Here is a 24,963-nt window from a genome sequence, read left to right on the forward strand (position 1 = left end):
ATGTGACCAATATTTTTAACATGGTGAAGTGAAACTGCATGTTTTTATTTACATAAATCTACGTTTGTTGATGGTGTGGAGATACCGGTACACATCATTGGGGATGCTGCTTACCCTTTGAGGTGCTGACTGATGAAGGGGTTCACTCAGCAACATCACCTGTCTCAGGAACAGATCCGGTTTACACATACCCTCAGCTCGGCTCGGATGGTGGTGGAAAAAGCTTTTGGGCGCTTGAAAGGACGTTGGCGCTGTCTATTGAAGCGCATTGACATTGACACCAAGCTTGTGCCCCACGTGGTTGCTGCTTGCTGTATTTTACATAACATTTGCGAAATACAAAAAGAGCAATTTCTACCTGAGTGGAATGTGCAGGAATCTGAAATGCCAGTGCTGTCAGTGGACTCCAGTACTTTTGAAGGAGAGCGCACCAATACCTCTGCTGAACTTATTAGGACCACCCTCACTGCCAATTTGACCTCACTTGTTTGAATGTACCACACAAATGTAAAAAAAAAATAAAAATGTATATTTCACATATTGTATTTTGTTTTGTACATATTTCCTCATGTCTCTTCAGAAAAATATAAAATGACACAATACAAAAGTGCTTACTTGCATGTAGAAAAAAAAATAAATATATACACAAGTAGTAAACAGAAGACACAAATGTGCCCTAACAGTAAGTGCAAATTTGCTTTTCACGTAATATGTGAAGCTAACGGCGTGATTCCAGATCACACGTAACATACATGATAACAATTAACTGTTAAACATTTGTCCATAAAACATGATTATTACAATTGCCGATATTGTGGCATTTCTGGTTGTGGAGTGGTTTGGTTACCAGGTGGGTATTCTATGTTGGGGTTACCCATAGGTTGAGCATGTTGTGTATTCTGTACCGAGTTCGGAGGGTTATTGTTGACTAACATGGTTTGGCCCCGCTGGTACATAGGATAATGTCCGTCATAATAGTAAGGACTTGGAGGAGGTGCCTGCACCCGTGAGAGAAGTCTGTCCATGAATCCCATCATACAGTCACGATTTTCGCGTAACACGCGTTCCTGCATGTTCATGATTTGCATGAGGAAAGAGTCCTGGAGATCCCGCTCATTGTCCATGAAACGCTGCAGTTGTGTATTCTCGTGTTCCCTCATGGTGCTGTCCATCTCCCGCAGTTGATCCATCATGACAGTTGTCATTGTTTTAGTTGCTTGCTCCATTTTGTTGGGCCTTTTGCGTTTTTTAGGAACGTTGTAAACTGTATGTAGAAAAAAACACAGTAAAACATACATTAGAATATATAATGTGGCAGAACAAAAAAGCAGTGTTGTAAGCTGATATGTTCTTGAGGCCTCCTCCCTCTTGCCCAGTAGTTTTGCACTGCAACATGTGCGTGTTAATGTTTTAATACTTTGGAGTGTATTTTATTTGTCTTTTGGGCTTTTTGTTGATATAGTTCTCTTTTTTTAGTTATGTAGATATATTTATTGGTATTTGGCTTGCATTTCGGTTGATATAGTTCTCTGTTTTTGGGACTTTTGTTTATACAGTTAATTTTTTTTTTCAATTATGTAGATATATATGTATGTATATATGGTTGGTTATTATGTGAGATTATTAAAGATACTTACTGTTGGAGCGTAAACTGGGACCTGGCGTAGACTTTGACACCGGCACTGGTTCTGGCTGCGTTTCTTGCGAAGTATCTGTAACGACTTGCGCAGCAGGGAATGGCTGTGAATCGTTCAATTCCTCCCAAGACATGTTGGTGTCATCTGTTGTGGTAGAGCACTCCAGTTCTGGGGTGTCTTCAATACAATCTTCTATTATTATCGTTGCGGTCTCGCTTGTCTGTGTGCTCTCTGGTGGTGTTGGTATAGCCGCATCCACATTGCTAGAAGATGACAGTGCAATTGGATTTGTCAGAGGAGAATGTCCAAAGACCATATTGCACTGGTCATAAAAGGGCCAGTCCATTCTTTCAGCGCCATTTTTGCGCCTGTTGTGGTAATGGACTTTAGTGTACTGCTTCTTCAGGGACTTCAATTTGTTCAGGACTTGTTGCTGTGTCCTCTTTATGCCACGTTGTGTGAGTATTTTGGCGATGTTGTAGTACACTGTGGCATCCTTCACAGTCCCAGTCACTTGCCTTCTAATTTCTTCCTTCCCTCTGACATTCAGCAGCTCACGCACCTCTTCCTCCATCCAGTGTGTCATAATTGCTGTAAATAAACACTGTTTTTGTGAAATAATAAAAGCAATTTTCTCCCAAAAAAAACGTTTCTGCTTCAGCTTGATGTTGAGTACACCATCCACCATCTCTCCTAAAAAGCTTCTACAATCTCCCACGGGCTTCCACCGATGACATCATCCTCCAGAGACAGGCAGACAGCCAATCAGCATGTCTTCTGTGCAACCCGGTTTGAAAAACCCGGGTTGCACCATTCATAGTGCAGGCAACCCGGGTCCGACCCGGGAATTACCCCTCGATAAATCCCGGTTTTTTAGACCCGGTTTTTTAGACCCGGGTTTTTAGACCCGGGATTTTGGACTTGTACCATTCATACTGCACCAAGACCCGGGTCGTTTGAGCTCGCCCCGGCAAAAACCCTGGATTTTGGTCCAGTATGAATGGGGTATCTGGAAATATTATAATTACAGTATCTGGGTGAAACAGAACAAAATGTACAACCCAGCCCCCCCCCCCCCCCATAGTGCAGTGAACTTCACATCTGCAGCCAAAGGAGAAAAGTATAACAATATCTTACAGTGATACGGTTCCCATAATAGGCACAAATTCAAATCACTCTGCTGGACAACATGCGCCCTTTTGTTTGAAGTTTATTTCCACTTTAAACAAATAGCACAATGGAAACATTTTGTCTTTCTCATTAAACATGATCTCACCAGTAATTACTAAATATTTGTATCATTATCTGTGTTTATCAAAATAGAGAACAGAAAATCCATTCCTGTGTGTTTTAGTAAACAAAGGATATAAAACTGTTCAGGGGAATTCTGACCTTACTGAAATATACAGTGGAAACATGGAAGATTTAGAAGATTGACACTAAATAACTATTTTCAGATGAATCACATTAATCCAAATAGGATTGCAGTTTGATTTTATTGTAATTTTCAAGGGTGAGTGGGCTCAGGTTGGTATAAAACCAATTGGGATGCTTAGAATACTAGCCCCTAGAATGGGCTCTGTTTGTGCACTAGCCACTAGAATAGACTTTGCTTTGTATACTAGTATCACGAATGCCCAGTCTGTCCCAGATACAGCAATTTGAACAGCTGGCCGTGACTGGCGTCACCTTAGTTAATTAACAATGAATACACCTTTTCTGCCACCACGAAGGATTTATTATGGTGTCCTTGCGTTCACCAAAACCACTTATTAATGTTTCACACTTAAATCACATACATATGTAGCATGAGCCTCCCTGGGCTTCGTAAGTTCACAAAGAATCACGGAGAGTACGCTAGATAAAATATGTTTAATCTGAAAAATGTTTTCAAGGCTTATTTGCAAAAAGGTAATAAACAGACGTACATTAGGTTGCACAAATGAGTTTCCAAAAATTAAATAGGAAATAAAACCAGATTTCCTACTTACAGGTTCAGGAATTGGCATGTGAGGAGTATAAATTGAGAAGAATGGCACATTTCAGTAGTGGTAGACCCTCCTCAAAGAAATGGACAATCTGATGTCTGAAACAAGGGATTTTTAAGCCATTTCTTGTTGGGCTCTTCATCCCCCACCTTACGAATTTTATTTTTCACCAAAGTTAGATGGATTCTCAAAATGACACAGAGTTTTCCCCGAAGTAAATTATCTATCACTAAGATATATGTTTGGGTACCTCAGAGAATCTCTCACCTCTGATCTTTCTACCTGGCTAAGCCTAACTCTTCTGCATACACAAACTACTCAGATATCTATCTCTGGCCCTGGCTACTTTCAAAACACCATTGACACTTGCTTAGGTCAGGCTCAAGTCAGTTAACCAAATACACTTTGAAAGGTAACATAAAATATTCAGTGGTATACATTGATTCAACAGAAAATAATCAGTCATTAGATATATTACATTTCATCACAACTAGCCACTAGGATGAGCTTTGCTTTGTATACTAGCCACTAGGAAGGGCTCTGATTTGTATTATAGCCACCAGGATGGGCTCTGAATTGTATACTAACCGCCAGGATGGGCTCTGATTTGTATATTAGCCACTAGGATGGGTTCTGATTTGTATAATAGCCACTAGAGTGGACACTGCATTGCATACTAGCTACTAGAACAGACTCTGATTTATAAACTAGCCATTTGAATGGGATCTGTTTTGTATACTAGCCACTATAATGGTCTCTGAGTTATACACTAACCACCATGAGTTTAGCCAAATGCACAAAGTGGAATCAAGTAAAGTGTGCAGAGGGGCTCGGGTCCAACGTTTTCACCAGGGATTATTTGCCTAGTTATGCCACTGCCTAGACTTACAAGAATAGTGAGACACAGCTACTTTTTCCCCTTACTTATCTGAGTTTTATAGTCACAATATAAAGGTTGAAATGAACAGGTAAACAACAGGGCTTGTTTGAAAGTTGTTTTAATTAGGAGATGGATCATAGGAATATGGTCAGAATCGTCAAATTGTCAAAATCATTTAAAATGCTCAGAAAGAGGGACATTTTTTTTCTTACCCCCAATTTATAAGTTTATATATTTTTTACACAATGTCCATGAGGAATAATACATTGGTGGGCAAAGTTACCTCCGTATTTGCAAAAAAAATTGCCTTGAAACATATCTTTTTGCCCTTTAGAAAGAAAAAATAAGACAAATCTGACAATATCACTTTGGTGTTTCAAGGAGAACTCCCCCCATGATCTGTCAGATCAGAGGAGGGGGGGCACTAGTGATAATTTCTGATGTAACCTATAATAACTTATTCCACCCTATAGTTTTTAGTTCTGGGTGGAATTGGAAACAAAACAAAAACTAAAATCTAGTCATGGGTGAAGTTTATTATGTTAAGTTAAAACTAGTCTTTAATTTACCTCTGTTACGTTCTGCACCCAATCTGGTGGGCCTGTGAAACCTCCAATGGTTTATCGTTTGTCTCCAATACATGTGTCTCGCTCACCTGATTCCATCAGGAACGCAGGCACTTGGAAGTACACAGTGGAGCGCTATCAATACCAACTCTGGTCATATGAACGAGGCGAGCCGGACATGTGCACAGGAGATTTGTATGGAACAGCTAGAGGACTCAGGGACCTGGCAGGTGGGGCGAACAGCACATTAGGGGTAAGTAAAACACTGGAATTAATCTTATCCTAGTAAACTCCACCCAATACAATTTTACATGTTGTGCAGAGTTTTTCTTTACGTGCCCCATTGCTAACACACAGTGGTGGTAGCCTTTGTTTTGCTGACCTAATACTCATAGGACCGTAGTCTATTAATTCAGTAGGAACTAGTGGCACCAAAACTTGGGCTCATCTCTCTATCCACTCCTTGCGATATGTGAAGATTTAGCTCTACGCGGAGAACTCTTCAATCGGTTGATCTGGAACTCCACAGGGTAGTGATCACTGACGTCCAGCGCCTATAGACATTCATGTGGAATAGATCATTCGTTAGAACCCAAATAAATTCATACACAATACATAGGATTACTCTGATCACATGGCTGATTAGTGGCTTACTTGTGTTTCTGATAATCCGTAGGATTTCATGAAATCAAACACAACTGCAGAGTCTGGCACAACAGAGTTGATCAGATTCTCACCATGGAGGACAATCCTGAAATGAGCAGTCAGAATCTCAGGAAATATTCTAAGCTTATATAATATATAACACTTTGTAAGGTATGTGTTCATTATTGTGCTATAATGGTGAAAATATGAACCGAGCAGTATGACCATTGTCTATGTTTCTGTACGAAGATGAGAGCAGTCACAATACCACCGCATTTTCCAACATACCCCAGATTGCTATTATTGGATTACTAACAGGCAACGCTGACTTTTGGTGTCACACATGCTGCAATATTGTTTCATCAGAGTCTATGGCCTTCTGTGCATGGGAGGTATTACCTGCTGTAGGCATGGGAGGTGCTACCTGTCCTAGGCATTGGAGGAGTTACCTGTCTTAGGCATTGGAGAAGTTACCTGTCCTAGGCATTGGAGGTGCTACATGTCCAAGGCATAGAAGAAGTTACCTGTCGAAGGCATGGGAAGTGTTACCTGTCGTAGGCATGGGAGGCGTTACCTGTCCTAGGCATGGGAGGAGTTACCTGTCCTAGGCATGGGAGGTGCTACATGCCTAAGGCATGGGAGGAGTTACCTGTCATATGCATGGGAGGTGTTACCTATCATAGGCATGGGAGGTGTTACCTATCCTAGGCATGGGAGGGTTACTGTTGTAGGCATGGGAGGTGTTACCTGTCCTAGGCTTGGGCGGAGTTACCTGTCGTAGGCACAATTGGTACTGCTTTTCACAGTCGTATCAACTTTGTTCTCAATTAACCAGACAAAGTCTTGATTGGTTCTGAGGCGAATATCCTTCCAATACTTCTTGGCAACATAACTGCATCCTGCATTAAAGTCTCCCATAAATATAAAGTTCTGCAGAGAGGAAAAACGTCATGATTAAGATTATATATTTATGTATTCTAGGGACCGATAACTGTATTGTATACATATTGCATATTATTACTGTTTTGCTCACACTGAACAAGTCCAAACAGCAGGAGGCATTTTTATACATGTTTTGTATAGATTGTAAACTGGGGGAAAAGATGGTTCCAATAACTATTGAACTTAACGCACAAAACTCCTCTTATACCCTCAACACACAACACAGTATTACACAAAAGCTTGTCAGACTCTTTATTTTCACAATTACAGTGAAAAGATGTCTAAAAATGTAAGAACCCAGGGATTATTATTATTATTATTATTATTATTATTAATTTTTATTTATAGGGCGCCACAAAGTATCCGTAGCGCCGTACAGGGACAAACAATGGCACAGTACAAGGTGAAACAGCACAGTACAAGTAACAGTAAGCACTATAACTCTGGGGGCTCAGGCACAGCATGAAAGAGAGGGCGGGAGGGGAAAAGTGAGTATAGGCAGGTAACTATGGCCCAAGAGGGTGGGCACAGATGACAGGTTGAGAGTCACTGAGGGGAGCGGAAAGAAGCGAGAGGAGACAGAGGGCAGAGGGACCGAGAGGCGGTGAGCAGAGTAGCTGGAGAGCGCAGTTAAAAGTGATGGAAACAGGAGGTAGGAGAGCCCTGCTCAAAGGAGCGAACAATCTAAAGGGAGGGGAAGACAGACAGACACATGGATGAGACGGAGAGACGGGAGAAACGAAGACGGAGTCGAGGAAGGGGGAGAAGGGAAGATGTCTGAAACAAGGGATTTTTAAGCGGAGGGGGGAGGTAGGGCGAGAGGGGGGGTGGCGGAAGAGTGGGTGGAGGAGGAGATTTCAAGTCTGATGGCCGCGATTTTAGAGGAGAAAAAGGTGGTGAAGTCAGTGGCAGATAAGGAGGAAGGGAGGGGGGGAGGGGGGGAGACAGGAGAGTGTTAAAAGTAGAGAAGAGGCGGCGGGGGTTGGAGGACTGGGAGGAGATGAGGGATTTAAAGAAGGATTGCTTAGCGAGCGAGAGGGCAGAGCTGTAGGAGGAGAGGATAAACTTGAAGTGGAGGAAATCAGCCAGGGAGCGAGATTTTCTCCAGTGGCGTTCGGCAGTACGAGAGCATTTTTGGAGGAAGTGGGTAAGTTTGGAGTGCCAGGGTTGGGGATTGGAGCAGCGAAGGCGGATGGGCTGGGCAGGGGCGACCGCATCAAGGGCGGAGGAGAGGGTTTGGTTATAGAGGGAGGCCGCCTGATTAGGGCAGGACAGGGTAGAAAGGGGAGAGAGGAGAGTTTCGAGATAAGAGGATAGAATAGCAGGATCAAGGGTGTCGAGATCGCGCCTGGACCGGGTAGATTTGGGTGGGGGGAGGGGTTCAGGAGTAGAGGAGAGAGAGAATGAGAGGAGATGGTGGTCCGAGAGTGGAAAGGGGGAGATAGAGAAGTCGGACAGACTGCAACAGTGGGAGAAGACAAGGTCAAGGGAGTGACCAAGGCAGTGGGTAGAAGAGGAGGTCCATTGGGAGAAGCCAAGGGAGGAAGAAAGGGCGAGGAGTTTGACGGAAGCAGGGTCGGTGGGGTTGTCAATAGGGATATTGAAGTCGCCGAGGATAATGGAGGGGATGTCAGAGGAGAGGTGGTGTGGGAGCCAGGCAGCAAAGTTGTCAAGGACAAGGGAGGAGGGCCCAGGGGGACGGTATATGACAGAGACGCGGAGATGGATGGGGTAGAAGAGACGGATAGAGTGGACTTCAAAAGAGGAGAAGGAGAGGGAGGGTTCAGGAGGAATGAGTCTGTAAGTACAGGTGGAGGATAGGAGAATGCCCACTCCACCGCCTGGGCAGTCTCCAGGTCTGGCGGAGTGGGTGAAGGAGAGGCCGCCATAGGAGAGAGCAGCAGGGGAGGCAGTGTCGGAATCAGTGAGCCAGGTTTCGGTAATGGCAAGAAGGTTAATGGAGTTAGATAAGAAGAGGTCATGGATAGAGGGGAGTTTGTTGCGGACGGATCTAGCATTGAAGAGGGCACAGTAGAGAAAGGGAGGGAGGGGAGAGGGGAGATGGGGATAAGGTTGGCAAGGTTAGCGGTGCGTGGGGGAGTGCGGGGACAGGAGCGTGAAGTTGGGCGAGGTGAGAGTATGGGTATGGCAAGTGAACAGGGAGGCATAGGGGGCGTGGGAGGGGCATGGGAGGAGTTGAAGAAGTAGAGGGTACAGAAGAATCAGAGGGGCGGGAGAGGAGGACGGGGGGAGTCAGAAGGTAGACACGAGGAATTGAGATAAGTGAGTTAAATAAAGTAATAGCCAACAATGACAATGGACAGGGGGAGTCAGAGGGACAGGGGGAGTCAGAAGGTAGACAAGAGGAAATGAGATAAGTGAGTTGAATAAAGTAATAGCCAACAATGGCAATGACGGTGGGGAGAGGTGTGGCAAAGAGGCAAGGCAAGGCAAGCCGTGTTAAATGAGACAGAGAGGCGGGATCAATTGTTTTGTTTTTGGATTTTTTTAAAAAGAGCATTTTTGGCATTCATTGTCTGCTCAAAAAATATTTTGTAGCTTCCATTCAACATTAACGGAGACACATTTTTTTTTCTTTGCACTGGCCATGAAAAGAGCCAAGAAAGAGCTGGTGGAATAACTTCTAATAAAAGAACATTTTGTTAAAATAAATGACATTTTTGCTTGACTGACCTCTGTGTTCCATTTCTGTCTGACGTCAAGATAAACATCATAGAGTTCATCAATTTCACGGACAGCAGCTTCAGGTGTTGTGTGCTGGGGGACGATCACAAAATCTGTCACCTCTAGAGTGTGCAAGAGAACAATGCAAATATGCAACAGGAAGATGTTAATATTGGTATGTTATTGATGATATAGAATTATGTTTTGCTCCAAAAAATAAAATGACTAGAATTTTATGTGGTCATAGCTATTAGTTGGGGGCTTTATTTTATTTGTATTTATTTTTTAAGTACACTTACATATACTGATTAGCATAATATAGTTTATCATATCTCACAAAGGCCACATTCTCCTGTACATAAAGTCACTACCACAGCAAATGACCATCATTCTTCTACTCAACCTTACTGTTGGAATCATTATGTCTTTTCTGTGATTAGTACTAATGATAAGGGTCAGATTACAGATCCTTTGGATCCCAGGCCCCCAAATAGAGGGAACATTGTTGGGGGTGGAGTACTAGGCCAACATGTAGCCAACCCAAGCATCTAACCATTCATAACAGCGTAGAATGGAGATGGTCCTATAAGATTGTTGTGTCAAACATGTTAGACATGGGCAGCACGGTGACAAAGAGGTTAGCACTTCTGCCTTACAGCACTGGGGTCATGAGTTCAATTCCCGACCATGGCCTTATCTGTGAGGAGTTTGTATGTTCTCCCCGTGTTTGCATTGGTTTCCTCCCACACTCCAAAAACATACTGGTAGGTTAATTGGCTGCTATCAAATTGACCCTAGTCTGTCTGTGTGTATATTAGGGAATTTAGACTGTAAGCTCCAATGGGGCAGGGACTGATGTGAGTGAGTTCTCTGTACAGCGCTGCAGAATTAATGGTGCTATATAAATAAATGATGATGATGATGATGACATTGTAATCTGGCTCTGCCAGATACATATTGCTGTTTATGCCTGCAATACCATGTTTTACCACTGTGTTGTTTTACGGTGCTGTTGTGCAGCCTGCTGTAAAACATGTTGCTTTGTGTTTGTTCTTCAGTGTAGTAAAATGTGTTTGACAATATGCCATACTTGCCAACTCTCCCGGAAGGTCCGGAAGACTCCCGAAATTCGGGTCGGTCTCCCGGACGCCCAGGAGAGCTGGCATTTCTCCCAAATCCCGCAATTCCCTTGGCAAAATGACGCAATTCTCGGCCAATCGCGTCATTTTGGCCCCGCCAACGTCATTTTACTCGTGGGGGCAGGGACCAAAATGACACAATTCAAGGCGTTATGCCCCCCTCTCCCGGACATCGGCTCCTGAAAGTAGGCAAGTATGCAATATGCAGAGCACAGCTCCTGGTCTCCATGTTCTGCTTGTAAGCATGAGCACTGACACAGACACTACAAAACTCACCTTGTGGGGTCTAGGGTCATATGAAGCAAGAAAAATGTTGCTAAGGTTCTCCTATTACTTAGGCCCTTAAACTATATTCAGAAATAGTGCTTTGCATTCTTCTATACACATATTGTATTTTTGTTAAATCAATTAAGATGTTGTATCTCCTTAAATCAAATCAGATATTTTGTGTTAATTTTGTGTTAATATTCTGTCTGGAATCACGGAGCTAACCACAAAGGAAATTTGAGCACCTGCTTTGAAACTTTGCAAAATCAAGTAGTTATGCCAGCCTCAAGGATCCTGATTGGAGATTGGAGAATCAATAAGGAACTTGATGACATTTAGCAGTTTTGAGATTACTAAGATTGACCGCTACCTTATTTTATATCTGGGTTTTTTTAATAAGAACTTTCCAGAATATTACAATTATTTTCCATTGACGTGATTATTGTGATATGATTAATGTCTATAAAGTATGAGCTATTTCAATTAGTACAATTAGTTCAACTTCGACACCAGACACTCTGGGGTATATTTACTAAACTGCGGGTTTGAAAAAGTGGAGATGTTGCCTCTAGCAACCAATCAGATTCTACCTGTCATTCAGTGCATTCTACAAAATGACAGCAAGAATCTGATTGGTTGCTATAGGCAACATCTCCACTTTTTCAAACCCGCAGTTTAGTAAATCTAGCCCTCTGTGTGGTTTCTTATTTCTGAGCTCCGATCGATCGATACTGCTGCTGCCACACCCACAAACACCACCATTAAATTGTCAATTGAAGGTAGATATTGCATCTGTAGAGGAAATACAGAAAACTGCCCCAACAACCTCTATGTGAAACAAAATCCATACATCCAGGCAGTCCCATATAATTCCTGATGCCCTCCCACTCTACACCCCCAGCCACAAGCACCGCCATTGCAATCAATGATGATACATACCTTCATGTGCTGCCCCCTGCAGTCACTTTATGAGAAGTGCGGGGCTGGTAGTGGGACCAAAAGAGATACAGACAGAAAAAGAAACTACCCCACTCTTGACTGTTCCCTAAACCTCCTCTAATCCCGCTCACTGTTCCCCTCACGTAGCCTGCAGGAGTAGAAATATGACGCTGGTAACTTGTTTTATGTATTGGTGTATCGTGTGGGTGGGAAGATTTCAGGCACCAAAATGAACCCTATCCAACTTTTCTTATATACTCTTATCTTTCAAACGTCTACGTTTTCCCAAAATCCTTTATCTCATCTACTCTGAGGTCTATATTTTACTTAAGTATGACACAAACTGTTGCACATTGTGGATGTAGTTGTATTCAAAGCAGACGGCTGCATGGATCTGTGTGGTATCAGGGATAAAACGTAATCAACCTAGTATTGACTAATATAAAGGTCGTTTAAACAACATAGCAGGAAGACTCAGAGTAACAAACAAACATGTTGCAGAATGACATTTGCAATTCAACACATTAAAGAAAAAGGATTTTAAAAATGTGTTTTTACTTAACAATGAGAAAGAATCCACTTCAGATTGATTTTCATCAACGTGTTTATAGATTAACTTTATATTTAAGTAAACTTAAAGGGAAATTACATGTTTTAAAATATTCAACATACACGGTTATTTTGTTGCTGAATGAAACAAGGTTCTGAGCGATGCGTGTCACAGAATATATTGCTTCATAAAGCCAGACATGTATTTATTACATTTTCATGATAACCTGTTCTCAGGTGGCTGTTCCAGTGGCTGAATTTGTGGGCTGCATAGAATGAAAAAGTGTATTGTCTGCAGAATCACTCTATTCCCAGAACCGGGAGATACGTCCGTGAATTCAGCCCTGTCCACTGCGTGTTTGTACGCAAAGGACATTTACCACAGTCTATGATTTCAGGGATTGAACTGAGCTGGGAGGGGACATTTTGCTGTAGTCAATTTACAGTAAGGGCGTGCCAAACTCCTGCGCATGCAGCCACGCCCAAATCCATCTCTGAGGGTCTCAAAGTTATTTGGTTTTCTGCCGTATCTCTTGCTCCGGCTACAGGGCTACTCTAAGTCCTGATCGCTAGTGATGACAGTCTCGTATCCATGCTATAACATGTGTTTGCAATCAGGACCAGCTATAAAAATGTATTTTATGTTCAGTAGATATTAACAACATCCTAATAAATTTATTTAATGGGGAAAAAAGGTAAAAGAAAATTTTATTTATTTATTTTATTATTATTAATTTCTTATTTTCCTATGTGCTTTTTTCAAGTTTATAATCCACATAGGTATTGGACGCATCCTGCAGCGTGTTGTGTGCGCAAAGCCTAAATACGTGTGTATAATACTGAACGCGGATTGCGCTCAGAAAACGTGCCTTGTTGTATCAGGCCCAATATGTTTAACATGTTAGTTTATTTATGTCTGTATAGAGTGAGGTATTACCAGTGTTGAGGGATGTAAACCAGACAATAAAGGGTTCTCTGGAAAAGGCGTCCACATCTCCGGGTTGGTCATCTAGATACTGATATGAGTTCCGCACTGCGACCAGCTGCCGCCTGCAACGACAATGATCTATTTATCGTACGTTAGAGCACAGCTGCTCTACTGCTGGTGTCCTTCTCTCACCTCTATAGCTGTGACATTCGTATATACTAGTGACATTAGATTAGCGCTGATAAGATGGCCGCCTGGCTGCCATTACACTACTTACCTATAAATAAACGCATACTGCTCTTTGTACGTCTTGCGTCCCAGTCTCCTGCTAATAATTAAACTAAATTCATTTTTCATCTTTCGTTGGCTGGAAGTGGGAAAAAAAAATAGATATTTAAATACACTTTTTGTAAACTCTTGAACCTAAGTGGGGACATAGTAACATTTGGCCGGGTTAATTTAGAATTGTGTACACTTAGATATTTGTTAAATGATACATTGACACAACCCAGAATGTCCATTACAGAGCATCTACTGATACTGTACTTATAATATCATCATCACCATTTATTTATATAGCGCCACTAATTCTGCAGCACTGTACAGAGAACTCACTCACATCAGTACCTGCCCCATTGGGGCTTACAGTCTAAATTCCCAAACATACACACACACACAGACTAGGGTCAATTTGTTAGCAGCCAATTAACCTACTAGTATGTTTTTGGAGTGTGGGAGGAAACCGGAGCACCCGGAGGAAACCCACGCAAACATGGGGAGAACATACAAACTCCTCACAGATAAGACCATGGTCGGGAATTGAACTCATGACCCCAGTGCTGTGAGGCAGAAGTGCTAACCACTAAGCCACCGTGCTGCCCAATATGATAGATAAGTGATGATAATACATGTATAATCTCCTATCGTCAATGATTTTTATTGTGGAAGGATTACAAACAACGAGGGTACAGAAAATAAATAGGAGGAGGGGAAGAGTAACAAGTAGGGAGTTCAAGGGGGAAACAAATTCGAAAGTTGGAGGCAAATTTTTAATATTAAGCACATTGTTATATTATGAACAATTAAACCAGTTGGAAACGTAAACCATAAATAGTATTAGGATTGTGGGGGTTTGTTTAGGCTAAAAGGTCAGCACAAGTATTGGGGTCAGTTGATGTTGCACTGTCTCCATCAGTGACGTATTTATGCCAAGAATACCATTTATTAATAGGGGCGGAAGGTGAAATCGAGTAGGATACTGCAGACGTTTCCATATGAAAACTAAACTGAATTTTCGATATAATGTTTTGCATAAACTCATGTACATAATGTATAAAGTAAACGGCTAGTTCAGATGTCATTGTTTAGAACCGGTGAGTTCTGATATCTTCACTTCAGTGTTCATTAGGAAAACCTGAGTATTACAAGGGATAAATTATTATAAATTATAATAATTTCTTACAGGAACTATTGAGGATGCCTTTCGCGTTCATCATTCGCATTAAAATCAACTGTTTTTATTTTTCTCTTAATATTTTTAATTAAAAAATTAATAAACTATTTTAGCTTTATTTTATTTTTATGGGAATTTCACACACTGCTGTTTTCTAAGTTTGCTGTTCATGTCCAAAGTTTGTCATTAGTAGATAAATATCTCAATTTTACCTTGTCAAACAGGCTTGCACATGGTCGAACCAGCTCTGACATGATTTAACCTGTTCGACTTACTCAAATGTAGCTAAATGTTTAATCAATCTAAAATTCATGAAATTATACTGAATTTTAACATTTTAGAAGAAATTCATCTAACTGCTTTGAGAATGAAAATGTGTCTGGTTCACCAAGCTCTAGTCATGTGTATTCTGGAAATGTGTGTGATAGGGTCTGTGTAACCACACTTTCAAGTTACTTAATTCACCAGCACATTTTTCAATCACTAAGATTTGCTTTTAAAGGCTGATGACCCTAACAAATATGTTTATACTTATCTAGACACGGCTTAGATTATCTAGACAGATTAGATTATCTAGGCAACAGGAAATGTGCGTTTTCTAGTTGTTGTTTGTAAATACTAATTGTCAGGCACCGCCCCCCTGCTCCATCGGGATGGCTGCCTGTCTCTGCTCCAGTCGTGTCTGGTTGCCAGGCAACCAGATGCAAGACTTCCGGCTGGACCACCGGTTCATCCGCGCATGCCCGTCCCGTTTCTTGGCAATGGAACGCTATTTCTAATCTCCGGCGGCGGCCAATGACAGCGCTGTCGCCTCTCTCTCCATTGGCTGTCAGCACTATTTAAGGCAGCCCCTGCCCCCATGCCTGTGCCAGAGTATCAAGTCTTTTCCTGCTCCAGCATTCTAGTGTAATATTGGCTTGTCTGACCACCCTCTGATCTACACTGCCCTTACTACCCGGATTGTTTGACTACTCTCTGATCTCCAGTGCCCTTACTAGCCGGATTGTCTGACTACCCTCTGATCTCCAGTGCCCTTACTACCCGGATTGTCTGACTACCCTCTGATCTCCAGTGCCCTTACTACCTGGATTGTCTGACTACTCTCTGATCTCCAGTGCCCTTACTACCCGGATTGTCTGACTACTCTCTGATCTCCAGTGCCCTTACTACCCGGATTGTCTGACTACCCTCTGATCTCCAGTGCCCTTACTACCTGGATTGTCTGACTACTCTCTGATCTCCAGTGCCCTTACTACCCGGATTGTCTGACTACCCTCTGATCTCCAGTGCCCTTACTACCTGGATTGTCTGACTACTCTCTGATCTCCAGTGCCCTTACTACCTGGATTGTTTGACTACCCTCTGATCTCCAGTGCCCTTACTACCCGGATTGTCTGACTACCCCATTGGATTTCCCTTGTATATTGTTCGCGCCCGAAAGTTACCGACTTGGCATTGGTTGACCTCTCTTCTGGATTCTCCCTTGTACCTCGTTGCCGACACGTTACCAGACCGGCTCACTTGGCTACTCTCATCCTGTGCCTCGCTATACGACTCAGTGAAGGACCGCGACCTGCGTGTCTCCTGCAGCGGAGCCCATACTTCCTTGCGGGGGTTCTTAGTGAAAACCAGGGGCACGTTAGATTCCGCACCTTCTACTCGAGTTGCGGCAACGTTAGCAGGTACTCTAAGCATAAGTTGTGACACTAATCATCTGTAAGAGATTCACCACTACCCCCCAACACCCCACATCCATGCAGGTACCTGTGACGTTACCTGTTTAGTTTTGCCATTAGAGAATGAATGACTCTGTCACTGTTGTCTTTGATCTCCATTAGTAGCATTATGTCACAGCGGGAAACAACCTGAATGATAAGAGAGACTGTAAGTAAACGTTAATCATCAGGCATAATGAATGCAGGGGGGAGAAAATGTTTAAGGCTGGGTATACACTATAGAAAATTCCTCCCGATGCTATATCGTTAATGATTTTAACATTGAAGAAAAAAAAAAAGTGCAGATTCATGTGTACACACAATGCACGTTGTACACAATTTACCATCAGATCTGTGCTCTTCATCTGTCATAACCACCAGCAGCAGAAAAGATTGTGACTCTGCACACTCCATAGAGATCTATGGACACTGCCGGTTGTGAGTGCACACACACTGCGGAATTGAAACGACATCTTTCCATCGTTGAACAACAGTTTTAGTCTGGTTTAAAAATCAACTGAAACGATAATTGTTCATCGTTGCAGTGTGCACACTAATAATATATCTGGTCCACTGGTAGTTTTTCGTCCCATTGGCCCGATAATCTGAAAACCCTATAGTATGTACCCAGCCTTACTTCCAAGGCTAGAATACATGTCATTATAGAGATCATTGATCTGTCTGGTAAATGCATCTTCTATACTCACTAAGATAAGGACGCACCTGAAATACATCACATCTGCTATACAGTGTATCATACCCATGATTAATCATGGGCTCAGTCTTATATATTGACAATTTGTACATTTTCCTAAAAAAATAAAAATAAAATAAAACTTGCTTTACCCCGTCTCGTGAGCCATTATTAATTTGTGGAAATCATTTCTAAAAGGAACTACAGGATTCTCACAATTGCTTAACGTCAGGGAGTTCCCTCATTTCTATATGTACTAAATCTTTAAAAATTTAACAGAGAAAAGTTCTTTCCACAAGAATGTCCCCTTGTACGGTGCAGTATTATGCTTGTCCATGCTAGATACAGACAGCTGTGCATGCTAACCTTAAATCACCGAAAATATATGATTGGTTCTATAGTGAATTATCCAGTTCCATTTGTGTCATTTTGACTCAGGCATTGAAAGATATACTATGTTATAAAGAAAATATGTGATGATTTCACTCTAGCCGTCTGGTACATCTGTATCTAAACCTTTAGGAAAGCCCTGAAACATTATTACCTATATATCAAAGTATGCTAGGGAGTTTTTACCTTTTTCGCCCTAAAGGGAGGGTGGCAGTTTCTATACTCTTATATTATCACGTTGTACAGACAAAACAGCTGTTCAGTTGACAAAAATAATTCATAGAAGATGACTGCTGTGTCAAGGTTATGGCCTTAGGGGGGAGATTTATCAAACGATCTAAAAAGGAAAAGTGCAGGTGTTGCCTATAGCAACCATTCATCTGCTAGAACAGGGGTCGGCAGCCTTTTTCTATCAGTGCGCCAATTCTTCTACTGCTTTGATTGTAAAACTATAAAATTCCATCCACTTACATTTTCCATACCGCCACTACTAAATTTCCACTTCGACCACTGTGTGTGTGTGTGTATAAATATATATATATTTAATTATTTCTTATTTTATTACGTTAATATCATAATAATATTAATAGTAATGGGACCAACAAATAAACGTTCATGTTATGCCGTACAATAGTGCCCCCAGTTCATATTATGCCACAGTAATGCCCTCAGTTCATATTATGCCACAGTAATACTCCCAATTAATTATATGCCACACATAAATAACCCCAATCCGTGTTATGCCACATAGTTGTGCCCCCAATTCTTATTATGCCCCAATTCAAAATATGCCACACAGTTGCCCCCAATTCAAAATATGCCACACAGTTGCCCCCAAATCAAAGTAAGCCACACAGTTGCCCCCAAATCAAAATATGCCACACAGTTGCCCCTAAATCAAAATATGCCACACAGTTGCCCCCAAATCAAAGTATGCCACACAGTTGCCCCCAAATCCCTCCCTGTCACTCACAGCTCTCTCTCTCTGCAACTATCATTGCAGAGACAGAGCGGGGATCTTTGAACTGCACATGCGCAATTGAAGAATGAAGAGAACGAGGAACACATGGAGGAGATCCCGAGAGCGCGTCCGGAAGAGGGGGGTAGTGTGATTTTTTTTTATCACAGAGAGTCAGAAACAGCAGTTTTTCGGCACTGCTGTTTCTGTGATCCGTTTTTAATAAATTTGAGAAATAGTTCAATCTTTATCCATGCGATAAAGATTGATAACTATTTCTCACTTTTGCCGAAGAATGATAAATGTGCCCCATAGTCTTTTTGGTGACAAGAGCATAATCATTCTCCGCTAGCTGCAATTCAAGGATTGCTTCACCCCATTGAGGTATGTGGACTCCTATTCCATCTAGCCGCTGAAGTGGTAAGAAGCTCTATCCCCGCTAGAGGTTCGGGATATCGGCTGTGGTCTCCCAATCGGGGTCTCTACTATGCTCAAGCCGCAGCTCCGGTAAGAAGTCACATTAACAATCTTTTTATCGATTGGATGTCTATATGTCAATACATCAGTTTGCCTTATTGCTTGCTACTAATGTTAACGGCTTTTAGGATTAGCCCATATTTAAGGACATTTTATTCTTTTTTACATGTACATCTGTATTTTTTTCGTATCATCCTCAGGACAAGCAAACTTCCTTCCTTTTTTCTCAGGATGGAGTAATACATTTTAACGGATATATTTCACCAGCTGGTTCTTCATTTATTTTACTTTATTATCTTTTATTGTGAAGGTATTTCATCTACTTGATTGAGGTTATGTGGAATGTTGCTACTTGAATCTGCGATTGAGCTTTTTGCTCATTATTGTTAAGGGTAAATTATCTTAGATACCAATTGTATACCATATGAATTGTGTTTTTTATTGTTTCAATGTATCTATTTTACACATTTGTGTCATTTTTACATTAAATAACTTCATTAGGTACTTCTGCACAACTCTGTGCTCTCTTTTTTCTCTAATATTGTTGGAGGTTCACATTGCCTACTTTTTCTGAGTTTGCTGCATTTGATACCTGGAGAACACTGTTTTTTGTTTTATAGATATTTATACCCTACACTAGCGCCAGAGAATTAGTTTGTTTTGTTGATCCCAATTCACAATATGCCACATAGTTGCCCACAAGTCAAAGTATGCCACACAGTTGTACTCCCAAATAATAATGTGCCTCATACTTACCTTTGGAGTCAGCGCTTCCACGAACGTCTTCATCACTACAACCTATGAGCTGCTTCACTAAAGCAGCCAAAGATGCGCAGCAGCTCCGTTTCAGACATCTTCGGCTTCTTTAGTTTGACAGCTGAGGAGCCCGGCGTGCCAGACAGAAGTGGTCGGCGTGCCACGTCTGGCACGCGTGCCGGGGTTTGCCGACCCCTGTGCTAGAATGTACTAGATAAATGATTACAAGGGTCCTGATTCAAGGATCTTAACTTGAGAAACTTCTTATTTCAGTCTCCTGGACAAAACCATGTTACAATGCAACTTAGTATTCTGTTTTGCACATAAGTTAAATACTGACTGTTTTTTCATGTAGCACACAAATATCAACTTTAAATTTCAGTGTACAAATAAGCTATCAAGTATGTGTGTGCTACATGAAAAAAACAGCCAGTATTTAACTTATGTGCAAAACAGAATACTAATTTGCACCCCTTGCATTGTAACATGGTTTTGTCCAGGAGACTGAAATAAGAAGTTTCTCAAGTTAAGATCCTTAATGAATCAGGCCCCTTGTAATCATTTATCTAGTAGATCCTTAATGATCCTTAATGATCCTTAACCCCCATCTCCTCCCTTTGCTCATCCTCCCTTCTCTCCTCTTGCCTCAACTGGCTCCTCTTGTGCCTGGTCTGTTTACCCTCCCTTAGGATGTAAGCTTGTATGAGCAGGGCCCTCTCCCCTCCTGTCTCCATACCTGTTCTTCCGCTCCGTCTTTACTGCAAATGACTGGCCGGAGTTTCTGAAGTATTGGTACTTTTTGTTCATTGTTCTGTATGGTTTCACCCTGTATAGTCTACTGTTAGTACTGTGTGCGGCGCTGCGGATACCTTGTGGCGCCTAACAAATAAATGATAATAATAAGAATCTGATTGGTTGCTAAATTTACCCCCAGGTGTCTACATCAGGCTGTCTCATTTTCTTTTTTGTTTTTTTGAGAGGTGAGTGGAAGGAGATGAGACCTCATGTTCCCTGTGAATAGATATTACTATAGTGCACACAGACGGTTAACCACGGCTTACGACAGAGCAGGGGGTGTGGATGTAAATTGGGTTATATTTTCCTCATTCTCCTTTCGTAAAAATAAAACTCTGGCATATCTCCATAGATATCAAGTACTTCTATACAAACAAATTACTGAAGAAAGTCATTTAGGAGCGTAAAATAGTAATGGAAGACAGTAGACTACAATGTCTAATGCCTTTTATAATAATAGTAACATTTACATATAAACTTGTGACTGTATAGGATTACCATTATTAATATTAACACTTATTTATACAGCACAGACATATCACGCAGGCATGTTCTTCTTTAAAGAGAATATTTCACATCAGTCTCTGCTCCAGCGGAGCTTACACTCTATATTCCCCACCACACAGACAAACACACCAGGTTTAATTTTTATTGTAAGCTTGCGAGCAGGGTTCTCTTACCTCTCTGTCTGTATGTATTACCCAGTATTGTCTTATCAGTGTTTGTTCCCAATTGTAAAGCGCTACGGAATTTGCTGGCGCTATATAAATAAATGTTGATGATGATGATGATCAGGAGCCAATTAACCTAACAGTATATCTTGGGAGAGTTGGAGGAAACTGGAACATCTGGAGGAAATCCACACAAACAGATGGAGAACATAAAAATATTAACTTTTCATTTAGTAAATCCAAATGCAGACAGCATTCAAAATTAGTATGTTGATATGCCCTGTGGGGGGCGCTGCTGAGACAGTTTTCTCTGCAAACAGGGGATAGCTTTGATGCCAAGAATAGGTGACATAAGGGAACAGTAAACAGTGGTATTGAGGTCGGTGTTTCTATTTTCAAATGTACACTTGAAGTATTAAGGAGGTGAAGATTGCCTTCAATGTTATCATCATCAGCAGCTATTTATATATCGCTACTAATTCCGCAGCGCTGTACAAAGAACTCACATCAGTCCCTGCCCCATTGGAGCTTACAACCTAAATTTCCTAACATACACACACACAGACTGAGAGAGACTAAGAGCAATTTAATAGCAGCCAATTAACCTGCTAATATGTTTTTGCAGGGCCATCTTTTCCATTGGGCACGATGGGCAGCTGCCCGAGTGCCCCACAGGCAAGGGGGCCCCATAGGCACGGCTCTTAATGAGAATAAATAATCCTGCAAAAGAAAAAAACCTGCAAAAAAAACCTACAAGCGTCACTGAGCAAGTACATCTATCTATCTCTATCTCTATATATCTATATCTGTATCTGTATACATCTATATATCTATATCTATATCTAGGGGCCCCGGTGCACTGCTTTGCCCGGGGGCCCATAATGTTGCTAAGATGGCCCTGTGTTTTTGGAGTGTGGGAGGAAACCAGAGCACCCGGAGGAAACCCACGCAAACACGGGAAGAACATACAAACTCCACACAGATAAAGCCATGGTTGGATTGATGTACCACAGTAAATAAATGTCAGCAATAACCACATTTCAGACATTATCCCTAAATGAACATAACCATGTCTGATACATAGTGTACCACAGCAGAGGACTCACCTTCACAATCACATCCATCACTTCTGGCTTCGAGCCTTTGGCTTCTCCAAAAGACTGAACATTAAATGAGCAAATTCGGAGGGTTGCAGCCTTGGTGAAACCCAACACAAACAGCAGAGAGACAAGTTTCATGGTTCTATCTCCAGGATCACACGGGATATGTGCAGAGCTCAGTCTCTCCCAAAGTATAGCTGTAACTTTTATGTGAAAGCCCCAGTGTAATCTAACAGGAACTACAAGCTTCTTCACTTTTACACATTCCCGTGCTGGATTTTCTTTTTGGCAGCCCCCATGTATCCCTCTTCCAGTATAATATGTATATAAAGTGATTTATTGACAGATGGGCCTAAGGCAATTTTCTACATGCAGAGGAGGTCGTAAATATTCATTGAGTTGAGTAGAACGCAGAACATTTTGTATATTGAAAATGCTTTAAAAAGACTTATGATACATTGGCAGGAGTGGGTGTTTTTGAAGTAATGTTTTTCTTAAAGACTAAATTAAGTCGTTCTCAAGGACACTCGTGTAAACAGCAATCCGTGTGTCTTTTTTCTGTTTTGGGGAATGGCAAACTGTACTATATTATATTTTAGGTACAAAAAATAGACTTATTTTACATAGTAAAATAAAAATTTGAATAAACACCAGACACTCAAATAATAAATATAAAATGTATGAATAATTAACACTAAAAGGACCTGAATTGATTGCTTCCTTATAAAGGGGGAACCTAACACTCTCATGTAAATTAAACAGAAAGGAAAAGGAAGGAAAAAGTATTCAGATACTTATATATAAAATAACATATAACTCACATTCCCAGGCAATTTTATAAAAAAAAAAAAAAAAAGGGTCATTTATTTCATATATAATCTTAGATGTATTCAAAATAATTATTAAAAACACAATAATCAGCATCAATTGTATATATAGGATTACACTATAAGAGCTTATGGATACATTAAAATAAATACACACTGCACAGTCCGAATAAAGAACCTCGTTAATGAGTGTAGCAATTTTATATAGTGAATAGAATAAAAAATAGTTTAAAGAATGTTGCAAATTATGATGTGATTAACATTATGGGAAACTAAACAACAAACAGAAACAATGAAAGCACCAAGTTATAATAGGCGTTATACAGGATACAAGTGCTTAGGACATTTAGCAAACTTATGAAGCTCTTAAATTTGTTACTGAATGATACTAGCTGCTAAACAAAAGATGGGAGTGTTCACACTTGTCCGTTGCCTTAATAAGTCTGTTTGTGTCCAAGCAGTGTAAACAATGCATACTACCCTCGTTATTTTTCAATTGACAACTTATTGTCATTACTCTAGGTTAGGACAACAAGTAAAATAGTGTGAACTTGCCTTAGTGTCATGACCAAACCCTTGGTTTCGCTTCCTTCCCCCTCCAGCTAGTGTGAAATGATTCCCATGGTGTTCAGGAACTGTTGCCTGTAACAGGGGTTATAACCTTGGTCAGGCTTCTGGGGTTACAATGTTAGCACTAAGAGAGAATGACAACTGAAACAAAATATGTAACTAAATAATTAATTATTGATTTTCCTTAGCTTCGGTTATTGAAGTTGCAAACAATAATCTGGTTTTGTTCAGGACTCTATACAACTCTGCGCTAGGTTGTGATTGCAATTCCCTTCCACTTCACAGTGAATGTACTTGAGTATGATATCTTTATTCATCTAGTAGTGAGGTTGCAAAAAATCTTATATCCATCCTCTACTCCTTATATACTGTCTCAGGTGTTATGGGAATAATTATCCAATACTAACTTTACACAGTAGATGGCAGTAGTACTCTACCTAAATAAAAAAATGTGCTTATATATGCAAATAACATTATGTGGCATTAACTCTACATCTAAGGCTTACATTATAACAATATATTGCTTATGTATTCTGGTAATATAAAGAACAATAGGCAGTCATTTTCTTACAGCCTAATTTTTAATTCAGGAATATCTAATGAAAGTATTTATTCTATGCTTAGTGAAACAGTATCTAAGAATTTGCAAACTTTCAGTAATCACTCTGATGTCTAAGGTGTAAAGTTTTACCAATACATGGGTTCATGCATACAGTTACAATGCATACAACGTTTAGTACACACTCAGTGACCACTTTATTAGGCACACCTTTCTAGTACTGGGTAAGACCTCAATTTGTCTCCAGAACAGTATGAATTAATTGAGACAAGATTTCAACAGGATGCTGGAAACATTCCTTAGAGATTCTGGTCCATGTTGTTATGACTGTATCACGCAGTTGCTGCAGATTTGCCTGCTGCACACTCCTGCTGCCAATCTCCCGTTCCGCCACATCTGAAAGGTGCTCTATTTCATTGAGATCTGGTGACTGTGGAGGACATTGGAGAACACTGAACTCACTGTCAATGCTCGTAGAATCAGCTTGAGATGACGTGTGGCTTGGTAACATGGAATTATAAGATTGTAAGCTTGCAAGCAGGGTTCTCTTACCACTCTGTCTGTATGTATTACCCAGTATTGTCTTATTAATGTTTGTTCCCAATTGTAAAGTGCTACAGAATTTGCTGGGGCTATATAAATAAATAAATGTTGATGATGATAAGATGGGTAGACAGTGTCCATAAACTGATGCACATGGTCAGGAACTATACTCAAGTAGGATATGACATTTAAACTATGCTCAATTGGTATTTAGAGGCTTAAAGTGTGCCAAGAAACCATTACACCAACAACAACGGCCTGCAGCATGACCTGGGGCAAAGTCCTGACTG

At 41.0% G+C, this 24,963-nt stretch overlaps 1 protein-coding gene across 5 annotated transcripts; it reads right to left on the reverse strand.

Moving 5' to 3' along the window:
* Positions 1-600: 600 nt before the first annotated feature.
* DNASE1L3 (deoxyribonuclease 1L3) lies at positions 601-22,346 on the reverse strand. 5 transcript variants are annotated; one of them, XR_012678585.1, is made up of 9 exons: positions 22,181-22,346; positions 16,395-16,483; positions 13,443-13,532; positions 13,175-13,287; positions 9,353-9,465; positions 6,489-6,646; positions 5,726-5,822; positions 1,638-2,228; positions 601-1,264 (listed from the first exon to the last, which is right to left on the reverse strand). XR_012678585.1 is itself a non-coding variant. In XM_075183283.1 (8 exons), the coding sequence occupies exons 1-8, from the start codon at positions 22,310-22,312 to the stop codon at positions 2,220-2,222; spliced, it is 801 nt and encodes a 266-aa protein (XP_075039384.1). In that variant the 5' UTR covers positions 22,313-22,346; the 3' UTR covers positions 1,495-2,219. The 5 variants fall into 5 exon arrangements, 4 of the variants coding, with proteins under 4 accessions (XP_075039380.1, XP_075039384.1, XP_075039382.1 ...); XM_075183283.1 differs by lacking the exon at positions 601-1,264 and having other exon boundaries at positions 1,495-2,228; XM_075183281.1 differs by lacking the exons at positions 601-1,264; positions 1,638-2,228 and adding an exon at positions 3,495-5,625.
* Positions 22,347-24,963: the final 2,617 nt, after the last annotated feature.

The sequence above is a fragment of the Mixophyes fleayi genome, chromosome 8, assembly GCF_038048845.1.
Source record: "Mixophyes fleayi isolate aMixFle1 chromosome 8, aMixFle1.hap1, whole genome shotgun sequence".
Taxonomy (NCBI): domain Eukaryota; kingdom Metazoa; phylum Chordata; class Amphibia; order Anura; family Limnodynastidae; genus Mixophyes; species Mixophyes fleayi.

What these genes read in the sequence shown, in the direction of transcription:
- DNASE1L3 (XM_075183279.1), bottom strand. Translation starts at nt 2,325, where the DNA reads ATGGTGGATGGTGTACTCAACATCAAGCTGAAGCAGAAACGTTTTTTT. An exon ending in TCCCAGTTTACGCTCCAACA is followed by an intron (nt 1,265 to 1,637) that starts GTAAGTATCTTT and finishes TTCTACATACAG; the next exon opens with TTTACAACGTTCCTAAAAAA.